Source organism: Lagenorhynchus albirostris, chromosome 9 (assembly GCF_949774975.1).
Source record: "Lagenorhynchus albirostris chromosome 9, mLagAlb1.1, whole genome shotgun sequence".
Taxonomy (NCBI): Eukaryota; Metazoa; Chordata; class Mammalia; order Artiodactyla; family Delphinidae; genus Lagenorhynchus; species Lagenorhynchus albirostris.
In genome coordinates, this window is record NC_083103.1 from 2,252,291 (window position 1) to 2,267,635 (window position 15,345).

Consider the following 15,345-nt stretch of genomic DNA (forward strand, 5'->3'; position numbering starts at 1 on the left):
CCCCACAAAGACCCACACTATCCCCCTTGGTGGGCCTGGGTCCTGCCCTCTGAGTCCTCCTCCACGTGGGCTGACTCCTTAAGGGCAGGGCTGGCATTAGTCTAATGGTATACAGTACCAGGCAGCTCCCAAGCACAGCACTGTTTAGAAAATACAGCCATCAAGGGGGACTGGTTCCAGAACCCTGTGAATATCAAAACCCATGGATGCCCAAGTCCCTTATATGAAATGGTATAGTGTTTGCACATTAAGCACATCCTCCCGTATACTATATATCAGCACTAGATTGCTTACCATACCTAATACAATGTAAATGTTATGTAAATAGTTGCTGGCGTGAGGCAAATTCAAGTTTTGCTTTCTGGAACTTTCTGGAAAAGTTTTCCCCCAATATTTTTTTTCCCCCCAATATTTTTGATCCACAGTTGGTTGAATCTGCAAATCTACAACCCAGGGAACCCGTGGATACAGAGGGTCAAGTGTAGTAGAAAAGCCTTGAATCACAAAGGACCCTGTCCTGGTATAATCATACCCACGGCAACCTCAGTTTGGACGAAGGTCCTTCACTACAGACTGCCAACTACAGAAACCGTTCTAGAACTACTGCTAGTTAGAGAACAAGGAAAAAGCAGAGTAAGAATTTAGTAACGCTGAATACATTAACATCTGTACTTCTTTTCTACGTTAATTACACAACCTAACGTTATTTCCTAACTTTCTAATCTTCCTAATGGAGTAAAAATACAAGGACCTCTAAGCCAACTGAACCCAGATATCCTCCCCAGCCAGCCTCCAGACAGTAAGAGTAACTACACACCATTCTTCTCCCCACAACAGGCACGTCACGTACAGCATGGAACGTGGAACTAATTCTATCGCACAAAACCTTGTTCCCCTCCCTCATTTCCTCTCAGTGAATGCCACCCACCCCATTCACCCAGTTTCTGAAGCCAGAAACTAGAAAGCACCACTTACACTCAGCTCTCCTACCTGCACCCAGCATCACCACACCCCACCTTCCCCACTAGGTCACCCCCCGGAAGAACCCTCTCTACGGGCAGAGCAGACCCCAAGCGTGCCCCCTCTGTGCCCCCTTGTCCCCAGCCCCGCGTGGGCCAGCCAGTGTGTGTGCGGGGTGACTCTCTGAGACGCAGCCGTGCACTGGCCGGAGGAGGGAAGCCCGGAGCAGCTGAGGCCCCGAGACGAGCAGTCCAAGGGCCTGGAGGGTGGGCATCCTTACGGTGTTCACTGTGCAGTACAACAAAGACACAGACCTCGTCCAAATAAGCCACGTTTCGCTGTTGCAGGCTCACATAGGTGAGCCGGGCAGGAATGGGTCTCTTAGCGAACCAGGAGCCACCGTGAAGAGAAAGCACTGCCCACATCTGCCTGTACCTCCGCCCCCTGCTGACGCCCCAGTCCGCCTGCTCACGGGACCTGGGAAGGCCTCTCACCCTGCAGGCTGGCACCGTACACTCGCCCATAACCTGACACACCGCACTACCCTGGCCCTCACAGGCCTGTAGCCTCTACCAGGCTCTGACCCCAGCAGTCACCTTCGGGACCCCAGAGCCTGGCTCTCAGCAGGCAAGGTCTACTGAATGAAAAACATACTTATTCCTAGTCTAAGGAACCAGGAGAGGTTTATTCTTTGTCTCTTAAAGTTGCGTCGTCTCCCTCGCAGCATACTTACGTCTCGATGTAGCTCGAAGGAGTGTGGGAGACACTGTCAAGTCGTTCCTGTAAAGCTGCCAAAACTTGAGGATTCTGCATCACCTGGTCTGCGAGCTTTTCTATCAAGAGTTAAAAAGAAACAACATCTGTTTCAAAAACATTTACTTGTAAAGGCATTCGATCCTCCGTGTTAATCACTGAGGGGATGGTTACAAACACACCGGGGGTGCCTGGAGAGTTCTGCTCCTCACCTTAGCGGCACAAGCCCCAGTCCCCTCCGAGGTCCGAGGACACTGTCACTTGCTAAGTTCAGGCAGTCTACCTCCCTTCCGGAAGCCGAGGATGGGGACAAGGTGCCCGTGGCTCAGGAAATCAGCGCGCACTTGTGCCCCAGCTCAGGAAAGCGCGACTCCCACCAGCTCCCTGGGGGCACCAGACCTTCCAGGCGCTCTCTGCCTCCACCTTCACCCACCCTGCCCTCCTGCCCAAACCCGCCTCCTCCCAGGAGCCCCCGCCCCTCTGCCCTGCGACCTCGACAGCTCACACACACTGTACCGACTCCTGAAGAACAAACACGACGCTGAGAGGGAGGTCAGCTGTGCCACAGACTGGTTCACACCTGGCTCGCGGCACAGGCTCTGTGTTGAAAAGATTCCCTCTCAGCGACACTGTATGGAAACCCAAACTTAGGGCCCTCACCCGACTCAAAAGGCAGCGCAGACCTAGAGTTCTCCCCCACCTTTTGTAAGACAGTGATGCGGGCAAGCTGAATACAACATGTATGCACTCAATTTTACCTTTTAACTACAATCCCAATCATTAACATGAAGCACCGTGTATGTGTATAAAACATATGTAACTGTGTATATACAAAACTGTATGTAAATATTAAACATATACACAAACACACATCGCTAGTTCTGGCCACTGAAAGGTCTAGAAATAATGGCAGATGGGATTTATATTTTGGTTTTTAAATCTCTGTCCCAACTAAAAGATACAGGCCTCCTTGCATAAATGTAGATTCCAGGTCTGGGGAAAGGAAAGTTCAAGGGAAAATGGACCATCGCCTATGCCACAAAGCTACAGAGAACTCAAAATGGACGGGGACGCAGCAAAAGGACACAGAAGCCAGCTTACAGGGACCCCATTGGCAAATGGGACCATCTGCACAAAAAAAGAATAACGATGGACAGTGAGGGAAGATGGTGGAGTAGAAGTACGTGCGCTCACTCCCTCCTGCGAGGACACCAGAATCACAACTAACTGCTGAACAATGATCGACAGGAAGACACTGGAACTCACCAAAAAGACACCCCACATCCAAAGACAAAGGAGAAGCCACTATGAGATGGTAGGAGGGGTGCAATCACAGTAAAATCAAATCCCGTAACTGCTGGGTGGGTGACTCACAAACTGGAGAACACTTATACCACAGAAGTCCACCCACTGGAGGGAAGGTTCTGAGCCCCACGTCAGGCTTCCCAACCTGGGGATCCAGCAAGGGAAGGAGGAGTTCCTAGAGAATCAGACTTTGAAGGCTAGCGGGATTTGATTACAGGACTCTGACAGGACTGGCGGAAACAGAGACTCCACTCTTGGAGGGCACACACAAAGTAGTGTGCCCATCGGGACCCAGGGGAAGGAGCAGTGACCCCAGGGGAGACTGAACCAGACCTACCTGCTAGTGTTGGAGGGTCTCCTGCAGAGGTGGGGGATGGTGGCTCACCAGGGGGACAAGGACACTGGCAGTAGAAGTTCTGGGAAGTACTCCTTGGGGTGAGCCCTCCCAGAGTCCACCATTAGCCCCACCAAAGAGCCTGGGTAGGCTCCAGTGTTGGGTCGCCTGAGGCCAAACAACCAACAGGAGGGAACCCAGCCCAACCCATCAGCAAACAAGCGGATTAACTGAGCTCTGCCCACCAGAGCAACACCCAGCTCTACCCACCACCAGTCCCTCCCATCAAGCCTCTTACACAGCCTCATCCACCAGAGGGCAGACAGCAGAAGCAAGAAGAACTACAATCCTGCAGCCTGTGGAACAAAAACCACATTCAAAGAAAGACAGACAAGATGAAAAGGCAGAGGGCTACGTACCAGATGAAGGAACAAGATAAAACCCCAGAAAAACAACTAAATGAAGTGGAGATAGGCAACCTTCCAGAAGAAGAATTCAGAATAATGATAGTGAAGATGATCCAGGACCTCGGAAAAAGAATGGAGGCAAAGATCGAGGAGATGCAAGAGATGTTTAACAAAGATCTAGAACGATTAAAGAACAGAGATGAACAACACCATAACTGAAATGAAAAATACACTAGAAGGAATCAACAGCAGAATAACTGAGGCAGAAGAACAGATAAGTGACCTGGAAGACAGAATGGTGGAATTCACTGCTGCGGAACAGAATAAAGAAAAAAGAATGAAAAGAATGAAGACAGCCTAAGAGACCTCTGGGGCAACATTAAACGCAACAGCATTCGCATTATAGGGGTCCCAGAAGGAGAAGAGAGACAGAAAGCACCCGAGAAAGTATTTGAAGAGATTATAGTCGAAAACTTCCCGAACATGGGAAAGGAAACAGCCACCGAAGTCCAGGAAGCACAGAGGGTCCCATACAGGATAAACCCAAGGAGAAATATGCCGAGACACACGGTAATCAAACTGGTAAAAATTAAAGACAAAAAAAATTGACTGAAAGCAGCAAGGGAAAAACGACAAATAACATACAAGGAAACTCCCATAAGATTAACAGCTGATTTCTCAGCAGAAACCCTACAAGCCAGAAGGGAGTGGCATGATATATTTAAAGTGATGAAAGGGAAGAACCTACAACCAAGATTACTCTACCCCACAAGGATCTCACTCAGATTTGATAGAGAAATCAAAGGTTTTACAGACAAGCAAAAGCTAAGAGAATTCAGTACCACCAAACCAGCTCTACAACAATTGCTAAAGGAACTTCTCTAAGTGGGAAACACAAGAGAAGAAGCGGACCTACAAAAACAAACCCAAGACAATTAAGAAAATGGTAATAAGAACATACATATCGATAATTACCTTAAACGTGAATGGATTAAATGCTCCAACCAAAAGACACAGGCTCGCTGAATAGATACAAAAACAAGACCCATATATATGCTGTCTACAAGAGACCCACTTCAGACCCAGGGACACATACAGACTGAAAGCGAGGGAATGGAAAAAGATATTCCATGCAAACAGAAATCAAAAGAAAGCTGGAGTAGCAATACTCATATCAGATAAAACAGACTTTAAAATAAAGAATGTTACAAGAGACAAGGAAGGACATTACATAATGATCAAGGGATTAATCCAAGAAGAAGATATAACAATTATATATGCACCTAACATAGGAGCACCTCAATACATAAGGCAACTGCTAACAGCTATAAAAGAGGAAGTCGACAGTAACACAATAGTGGGGGAATTTAACACCTCGCTTACACCAATGGACAGATCATCCAAACAGAAAATTAGTAAGTAAACACAAGCTTTAGACAACACAATAGACCAGATAGATTTTTTTTTTTTTTGCGGTACACGGGCCTCTCACTGTTGTGGCCTCTCCCGTTGCGGAGCACAGGCTCCAGACGCGCAGGCTCAGCGGCCATGGCTCACAGGCCCAGCTGCTCTGCGGCATGTGGGATCTTCCTGGACCGGGGCACAAACCCGTGTCCCCTGCATCGGCAGGCGGACTCTCAACCGCTGCGCCACCAGAGAAGCCCGACCAGATAGATTTAATTGATATTTATAGGACATTCCATCCAAAAACAGCAGATTACACTTTCTTCTCAAGTGCTCATGGAATATCCTCCAGGACAGATCACATCTTAGGTCACAAATCAAACCTCAGTAAATTTAAGAAAATAGAAATCACATCAAGCATCTTTTCTGACCACAACACTATGAGATTAGAAATCAATTCCAGGGGAAAAAACGTAAAAAACACAAACACATGGAGGCTAAACAATACGTTACTAAATAACCAAGAGATCACTGAAGAAATCAAAGAGGAAATTAAAAAATACCAAGAGACAAATGGCAATGAAAACATGACAATCCAAAACCTATGGGATGCAGCAAAAGCAGTTCTAAGAGGGAAGTTTATAGCTATACAAGCCTACCTCAAGAAACAAGAAACATCTCAAATAAACAATCTAACCTCACACCTAAAGGAACCAGAGAAAGAAGAACAAACAAAACCCAAAGTTAGCAGAAGGAAAGAAATCATAAAGATCAGAGCAGAAATAAATGAAATAGAAATAAAGAAAACAATAGCAAAGATCAATAAAACTAAAAGCTGGTTCTTTGAGAAGATAAAAAAAATTGGTAAACCATTAGCCAGACTCATCAAGAAAAAGAGGGAGAGTACTCAAATCAATAAAATTAGAAATGAAAAAGGAGAAGTTACAACAGACACCACAGAAATACAAAGCATCCTAAGAGACTACTACAAGCAACCCTATGCCAATAAAATGGACAACCTGGAAGAAATGGACAAATCCTTAGAGAGGTATAACCTTCCAAGACTGAACCAGGAAGAAATAGAAAATATGAACGGACCAATCACAAGTAATGAAATTGAAACTGTGATTAAAAATCTTCCAACAAACAAAAGTTCAGGACCAGATGGCTTCACGGGTGAATTCTATCAAACATTTAGAGAAGAGCTAACACCCATCCTTCTCAAACTCTTCCAAAAAACTGCAGAGGAAGGAACACGCCCAAACTCAATCTATGAGGCCATCACCGTCACTCTGATACCAAAAACAGACAAAGATACTACAAAAAAAGAAAATTACAGACCAATATCACTGATGAATATAGATGGAAAAATCCTCAACAATATACTAGCAAACAGAATCCAACAACACATTAAAAGGATCATACACCATGATCAAGTGGGATTTATCCCAGGGAAGCGAGGATTCTTCAATATAAGCAAATCAATCAATGTGATACACCACATTAACAAACTGAAGAATAAAAACCATTATGATCATCTCAATAGATGCAGAAAAAGCTTTTGACAAAATTCAACACCATTTATGATAAAAACTCTCCAGAAAGTGGGCATAGAGGGAACTTACCTCAACATAATAAAGGTCATATATGACAAATCCACAGCAAACATCATTCTCAATGGTGAAAAACTCAAAGCATTTCCTCTAAGATCAGGAACAAGACAAGGATGTCCACTCCCACCACTATTATTCAACATAGTTTTGGAAGTCCTAGCCACGGCAATCAGAGAAGAAAAAGAAATAAAAGGAATACAAATTGGAAAAGAAGAAGTCAAACTGTCACTGTTTGCAGGTGACATGATACTATACATAGAGAATCCTAAAGATGCCACCAGAAAACTATTAGAGCTAATCAATGAATTTGGTAAAGTTGCAGGATACAAAATTAACGTACAGAAATCTCTTGCATTCCTATACACTAGTGATGAAAAATCTGAAAGAGAAATTAAGGAAACACTCCCATTTACCACTGCAACAAAAAGAAGAAAATACCTAGGAATAAACCTACCCAGGGGGACAAAAGACCTGTATGCACAAAACTATAAGACACTGATGAAAGAAATTAAAGGTGATACCAACAGATGGAGAGATATACCATGTTCTTGGATTGGAAGAATCAATACTGTGAAAATGACTATACTTCCCAAAGCAATCTACAGATTCAGTGTAATCCCTATCAAATTACCAATGGCATTTTTTACAGAACTAGAACAAAAAATCTTAAAATTTGTATGGAGACACAAAAGACCCCAAAGAGCCAAAGCAGTTTTCAGGGGAAAAAAAGGAGCTGGAGGAATCAAACTCCTTGATTTTAGACTATACTACAAAGCTACAGCAATCAAGACAATATGGTACTGGCACAAAAACAGAAACATAGATCAATGGAACAAGATAGAAAGCCCAGAGGTAAACCCATGCCCCTATGGTCAACTAATCTATGACAAAGGAGGCAAGAATATACAATGGAGAAAAGACAGTCTCTTCAATAAGTGGTGCTGGGAAAACTGGACAGCTACATGTAAAAGAATGAAATTAGAATACCCCCTAACACCATACACACAAATAAACTCAAAATGGGTTAGAGACCTAAATGTAAGATCAGACACTATAAAACTCTTAGGAACATAGGAAGAACACTCTGACATAAATCACAGCAAGATCTTTTTCGATCCACTATTAACAAATGGGACCTAATGAAACTTAAAAGCTTTTGCTCAGCAAAGGAAACCATACACAAGACGAAAAGACAACCCTCAGAATGGGAGAAAATATTCGCAAACGAATCAATGGACAAAGGATTAATCTCCAAAATATATAAACAGGTCATGCAGCTCAATATTAAAAAAACAAAGAACCCAATCCAAAAATGGGCAGAAGACCTAAATAGACATTTCTCCAAAGAAGACATACAGATGGCCAAGAAGCACACGAAAAGCTGCTCAACATCACTAATTATTAGAGAAATGCAAATCAAAACTACAATGAGGTATCACCTCACACCAGTTAGAATGGGCATCATCAGAAAATCTACAAACAAATGCTGGACAGGGTGTAGAGAAAAGGGAACCCTCTTGCACTGTTGGTGGGGATGTAAATCGATACAGCCACTATGGAGAACAGTATGGTGGTTCCTTAAAAAACTAAAAATAGAATTACCATATGACCCAGCAATCCCAGTACTGGGCATATACCCAGAGAAAACCATAATTCAAAAAGACACATGCACCCCAGTGTTTGCTGCAGCACTATTTACAGTAGCCAGGACATGGAAGCAACCTAAGTGTCCATCGACAGATGAATGGATATAGAAGATGTGGTACATATATACAATGGAGCATTACTCAGCCATAAAAAGAAACGAAATTGGGTCATTTGTAAAGATGTGGATGGATCTAGAGACTGTCATACAGAGTGAAGTCAGAAAGAGAAAAACAAATACTGTATATTAACAAATATATGTGGAACGTAGAAAAATGGTACAGATTAACTGGTTTGCAGGGCAGAAACTGAGACACAGATGTAGAGAACAAACGTATGGACACCAAGGGGGGAAGCGGCGGGGAGTGGGGCTGGTGGTGTGATGAATTGGGCGATTGGGATTGACATGTATACACTGATGTTTATAAAATGGATGACTAATAAGAACCTGCTGTATAAAATAATTAATTTATTAAAAAAAGAATAATGATGGCAAATGATTAACCACTGAATAAAAAGCTAATCCATGAGTCTATAGTAACATTAAAATGGGGTAGCGGGGGAATAGGGAAGTATTTCTTTAATAGATGTTAATATGTTAGATTGATAGGATTAGAAAAACACCCTTTGGTGACCACCAACGTCATCACGCACTCAGCAAGGATCATCAGTGGTGCCCGAAATCCCTACGTAAGAGTCTTACGGAGAACAGGATTCCCGCAGGGTGCCCAACAGCTTCTTTACTCCAAGGACCCTAAGGGCAGAGACCGGCAGACACTGTCTTCACCACGTCAGCACTCTCGGGAGCCCCATCACAGGCCTAACTGCATTCCACTCCATCAGGTCGCCTATGTGCTCGTCTTGCCAAGACATCTACCCTGAATCTAGTGAGGAGAAAACCACGAGACCCATCCAGAGCATTCTACAAGACAGCTGGAGCACACAGCCTGCTGATGTGTCCCTGCGAGGAAGGGTAAAAAAGGTGGGGAGATAACTCTAGAATAAAGGGGACAGAACTAAACGTGATATGTGATCCTCGGCCAGCTCTGGATTTGAGTGTGGGGTATGGAGGTAAAAGAAATGCTGAGAAAACCAGGAGAATATGAACATGACTGTACATTAGCTAATAGTATTGGACTGACATTAAATTTCTTGGTTGTGGTAATGGCACTGTGGTTATGAGACTTTATCCTAGTTTTTAGGAAATTTATACTAAATTGTTTTAGGAAGAAAAAGCCAGAATATCCACAACTTGCTTTCAAACAGTTCAAAGGGAAAAACAAGCATAGATAAATACTTGAAAACGGAGGAAAGGGCCTTCCCTGGAGGCGCAACGGTTGAGAATCCGCCTGCCAATGCAGGGGACATGGGTTCGAGCCCTGGTCCAGGAAGATCCTATATGCCATGGAACAACTAAGCCCGCGCACCACAGCTACTGAGCATGCGCTCTAGAGCCCGTGCTCCGCAACAAGAGAAGCCACCGCAATGAGAAGCCTGCGCACTGCAACGAAGAGCAGCCCCCGCTTGCTGCAACTAGAGAAAGCCCGTGCACAGCAACGAAGACCCGACGCAGCCAAAAATAAATAAATAAATGTATTAAAAAAAAAAAGAAAATGGAGGAAAAGTAATATATCTATGAATTTATGATCATATCAAAATAATATGATATCTGGGACGTGCTTCAGAATAATCACGGGAAGAGAAGTAAAGGCACAGGTGAAAAAAGCCTGAGCGCCTGGTAATCAGCGCTAACAGCGAGAGACGGCAGGTAGAGGTGCACTGTGCTATTCACTTGATTTCCGAGGTTTGAGTAGGAGCCTCCCTGCTCTGCACGCAAACTCTCCAACGGTTCACTTTCCCATGTGCAGTGAACTGACCTGTATTACTTGCATTTTTAGCAGCTTCCAAGGAATCTGAAGGAACCCCATCTGAAAAACTAAAACAATATATTTAAAAAGTATTACTCTAAAAAAAGTTTCACAGATAAATACCACAATGGTGTTTTTCTTATTTAACACATTAAGAGGTGTCTCCACAGTAACTTCAGATTTGAGCAGAAGACAACTACAGACACACACGTGTTACCTATGAAATACTTTCCTCACCGTTATTAAAAAAAACCACCTTGCCAAGCTGTTAGGACAGTGCCCACAGTGGTTCTGTGGGACAGCCACACAAAGTCTCTAAAAACATAAAGGTTTTTAGTATCAATATATGACACACTTTTCACATCTAAAGCAAGTTCTTTATGGGCTCAAAAACACAGAGGGAAAAAAAGAGCCATCACCTGGAGCACCTAATGATGTTTACAGAAATAAGGCCTGCCTCTTGCTCACCAACTAAAATTTAAACTCCAATAAACAAAGTCCATTTTGGCTTACCTGTTATCTGCCATCTGAATGTTTTTATCTCCTACAAATTAAAAAAGAATTAACATTACTAAAAATTCACAGACAAAAAAATTTTCAAATGTACTCTTTTCACAGTGATTTTCAGTGGGGGATGAGGACCTCGTAAGGAGGGGCAAGAGGGACTGCTCTGGGGTGATGGAAATGTCAAGACCTTGAATGGGGTACTGGTTACTTGCATACACACACTTGTGAAAACTCATCAAATTAAAAACTTATGTCTTTCAGTGCAAGCACATTTACACATGTTGGCACTAAAATGACCAGACTTCAGAATAAAGACAATTCATCAATTTTAACTTGCCTTATGTCTATAGTAAGTTTCAGAAACAGGAACATTTATTTATGCTAGACCAATTATTTTAGAGCAAGTCAAAGAATTTACTGGTGCTCACATTGCCTTTCAAACCCTAACTCAGAATGATTTTAAAATTTTGTTTATTCTGTATGTTCTACTACTTCTACACTGAAGATGCAGTACTTGTGTAAAAACATCATGTAATACACTCAATTATGATCCCACTTTTACAAGAGACATATAAAAAAAGATTATCTCCAGATTAGGTGACTTTCTACCTATAAATATTAAAGGTGGGTTCTAAGACATTTATGACTTAAACAGAACTTGATATTAGTACAATTTCAAAGCCCTATCTAAATGCAGAGCTAAAAACAGTCAGGCTTGGTGATCACATTTCCTTAGTCCTAGATGTCGTAAATCCACTTCAGATGCCCCTCTGAGGGGTGGTTTCAAGCTGACAACTGGTCGATGACTCATTCTTAGGTATCTGAGCAAAGCCCAGACCCCTTCATCAGTGCTTCAGGGTCAAAGAGAACAATAACGCTTCAGTTAGGAAATACAGCTCCAAATGGAATGTATGAACTACGATTGTTTTAAGTGCATCTTTCTTAGGTAATTCTATTTCAAAATAAAACATTGTAATTACTTTAAAAATTCGAAACACTACATAAATGTTACATTATCTTTTTCAAAAAGCTAAATGATTTAAGGAAACAAATGAAAATCAGGAGAGGAAAAACCCTCCAACGGTCCCCATCACCTGCTGCTGAGTCCAAAGTCACTCCACACAGAAACCCAAATTCCTACACCTCCCAGCTTAGCTCCTCCGCAATCTGCTGCATACATACAGCCGCACCCGGGCTATTCCCAAGCTTTATCTTTTTTTTTTTTAAAATAAATAAATGTATTTATTTTTGGCCGTGTTGGTTCTTCGTTGCTGCGCGTGGGTTTTCTCTAGTTGCAGTGAGCGGGGACTACTCTTGGTTGCAGTGCGCGGCCTTCTCATTGCGGTTGCGTCTCTTCTTGCGGAGCACAGGCTCTAGGCACGCGGGCGTCAGTACTTGTGGCACGCGGGCTCAGTAGTTGTGGCTCGCGGGCTCTAGAGCGCAGGCTCAGTGGTTGTGGAGCACAGGCTTAGTTGCTCCGCGGCACGTGGGCTCTTCCTGGACCAGGGCTTGAACCCATCTCCCTTGCATTGGCAGGGGGATTCTTAACCACTGCACCACCAGGGAAGCCCGATTCCCAAGCTTATATTCCTGCTTTTTCATATATTACAAATGCAAAACATGAGACAGGCAGGTCTTCAAAATAACATCTGATGACAACATTTTAAGAGCTAATACACTTACCTTTTACCAGTTGTTAAATACTGAAGATTTCCCCCCTGATATACTTCGGATAACATCTACATGAACACATCTTAGTTTACATGGCTTCCCATCCCAAGTAATTCTTTATATGGCAATAGTAGGATTGTGACTGTAGGATTTCTGGGTCAGAGAATAGGAATGGATACTGACACCTACTGCCAAACTGGTTACACACTGAAACCAACTACAATTTGGCTATGTAATTAAAGTCTCCATTGTCTAACAATTATGTCCACCAGCACCTTCTGTGTAGACCACACACACCAACTGCTCTCTCTTGCAGCAGCTGTCACTGCCAGCTTAACGGACAAAGTCCCGTTTGCCCCACCCAGTCAAGCCACACACCTAATTCCAACACCTTCTGTACTAGCAAGGTCCCCATGTGACAGGCAATTTCCCACAATTTATACCCACAGCAACTCTGGCAGGGAGGGTGCATCCCCAGTGCACAGGACACTGAGGATGGGAAGGGTGAGGTGACTAACCCAAGGTTACCTGGCTAGTAAGGTGTGGATTGGGGTCTCTTTCAACCTAAAAGAAAGGAGGTAAACTAAGGCAAACTCCAGTTACCAGAAATAGAGTTTATTTGGGAACAGCAGAGAAACTGCAATTCAGGACACACATACTGAAGCGAGCTACAGGTGAGTTCACTGAAGGCTTGGGGTGGGGTGCTTCTTTGGGCAAAGAGTGCAAAAGGGGAAAATCCAATGAGGGACCATGCAGCAAGTGGTTCCAAGATGCGGAGAAATTCCTGGCAGATGCTCACTGGTTGGAGGATAAACTTCGATCTCTCATAAGTCAAGCATTTATGGGAAATCAGTCCCACCATCTTTGTTTTCTGAGGGTACATGTTTTCTGAGGGTGCATGCGCAAGAGATTCTCCATTTCACATCCTTCCGTTCCATTTTAGATTAAAATCCTTTCACATCCCCCCTTTTGATTAAACTCTTTCACAAAAAGCACTGCTCATCAGTCTTACTGTGTGGGTATCTCACTTAGTCAGAGGCACCATTAGCTGCACGTGGATTATGGGTCTCTCGGAGCTGAGGAGGACCATCCTCAGATGTCTCATCCCACGGAAGAGGAAAACAGCAAGCAGATACTTGGCCTCATTTTAACAAAACAATTGAGAAATGGGGAACCTCAGTTATGTTCCTCTGACGTGGTCAGTTCAGTTTCCATGGTCAGCTGAGCTTCAGGATAAGCCTTTATTTTGTAGTTACATACAGGAAAAACAACTTTATTTTGTACATACACCTGGGAGAAAGACATTTGCCTGCTGATACAAAACAGGAGAAATTTAACCATGTGGATTATTCCCATGGCCAGAAGTCCAATTATAGCTACTGACTAGAATAAACTTCTCAACCTGTTTCCCCAGCTGCCTATATTTAATAGGTCAAAAATGGCCCAGGTCCCGGGGGTATGGCCTATTTCAGTTAATAGTTTGATATTATCTTCCACTATTTTTATTATTTTTTTTAAATTAATTTGTTTTTGGCTGCGTTGGGTCTTCGTTGCTGCATGCGGGCTTTCTCTAGCTGTGGCAAGCAGGGTCTACTCTTTGTTGCAGTGCATGGGCTTCTCATTGCGGTGGCTTCTCTTGTTGCAGAGCACGGGCTCCAGGCGCATGGGCTTCAGTAGTTGTGGCACGTGGGCTTAGTTGCTCCGTGGCATGTGGGATCTTCCCGGACCAGGGCTCGAAACCGTGTCCCCTGCATTGGCAGGCAGATTCTTAACCACCGAGCCACCAGGGAAGCCCTCTTTCACTACTTTCAGTCTTGTGTTACTTTTCCCGATTTGTTAACATAAAAACAGCATTCTTGGGACTTCCCTGGTTAAGAACCAGGGAAGTCCCAAGACTTCTGAGCCTGCACTCTAGAGCCACAACTACTGAGCCTGTGCTCTAGAGCCTGCAAGCCACAACTACGGAGCCCGTGTGCCACAACTCCTGAAGCCCACGCACCTAGAGCCCGTGCTCTGCAATGAGAAGCCACCGCTATGAGAACCCTGTGCACCGCAACGAATAGTAGCCCCTGCTCACCGCAACTAGAGAAAGCCCGCGTGCAGCAATGAAGACCCAACACATCCAAAAATAAATAAGTAAATAAATAAAATTTTAAAAAACAAAAAACCCCCCAGCATTCTTCCTCAAGCAGGGCACAGGTTCCCCCATGCTATGCAGTGTGGACGTTTAGGGCTCTGCAGTTTTGTAAGACAACTTCTGCTAGGCTGTCTACTTGGGTTTGTTGATATTCAAAAGCTCTGACATAAGCATTAAGGTAGCAGCCATGAATCTGATGAGATTCTTAACTGCCTTTTCAAGTTCTGCTACTCCAACTCAAGGGAAAAAGTCCAAAGGGCAAATCCCTTTCTATCTACCAGGAGCGTATCTGTAGGCATCCACCCAAAATTGTATCCATCCCAGCTACGATGTGCTCTCTCAAGACGGCAGGAGAAGGAACCCAGATTGGGCCCAAGGGCGATGGAAGGCAGGGTTTTCCCAACTCCAGCATCAGGAGTGAGGACAGGGCTCCAAGCGCACTTCCCATTTAGGGCAAGTGTGGGGTATGCATTCCTTCCACACAGAAGGAAATAACCAGTGTTTTCTAAAGACAGGGTTTTTTCTTTTCCTGGAATAAAAGAGATCTCATGATCAAAATCAGTCATTTATAAACAACGCATGATAAGTGGTTCTGTTTAGCACCGTGAGGATAGTTAGAGGAATATCTTAAATTTCAATATATTTGGAGTAACAGGTGAGTTTGGTTACTGTGGGTGAGGTTCTGATGGAGGCTGGGGATCTGCCAGGGACAAGCTAGGGTGAATTAGTTCCTACCACTCAA

General features: G+C 43.8%; 1 protein-coding gene across 5 annotated transcripts in view; it reads right to left on the reverse strand.

Annotated features, from left to right (window-relative positions):
- The window catches only part of NAP1L4 (nucleosome assembly protein 1 like 4), a 73,116-nt gene that overhangs the window by 43,045 nt on the left and 14,726 nt on the right, over positions 1-15,345 (reverse strand). For all 5 annotated transcript variants that reach the window (XM_060158239.1, XM_060158241.1, XM_060158242.1 and 2 more), the window contains exons 2-4: positions 10,802-10,832; positions 10,298-10,356; positions 1,694-1,793 (exon numbers count right to left, since the gene is read on the reverse strand). In XM_060158239.1, coding sequence (XP_060014222.1) covers positions 1,694-1,793; positions 10,298-10,356; positions 10,802-10,815 — 173 coding nt within the window. In that variant the 5' untranslated portion in view covers positions 10,816-10,832. The remainder of the gene's footprint in view (positions 1-1,693; positions 1,794-10,297; positions 10,357-10,801; positions 10,833-15,345) is intronic.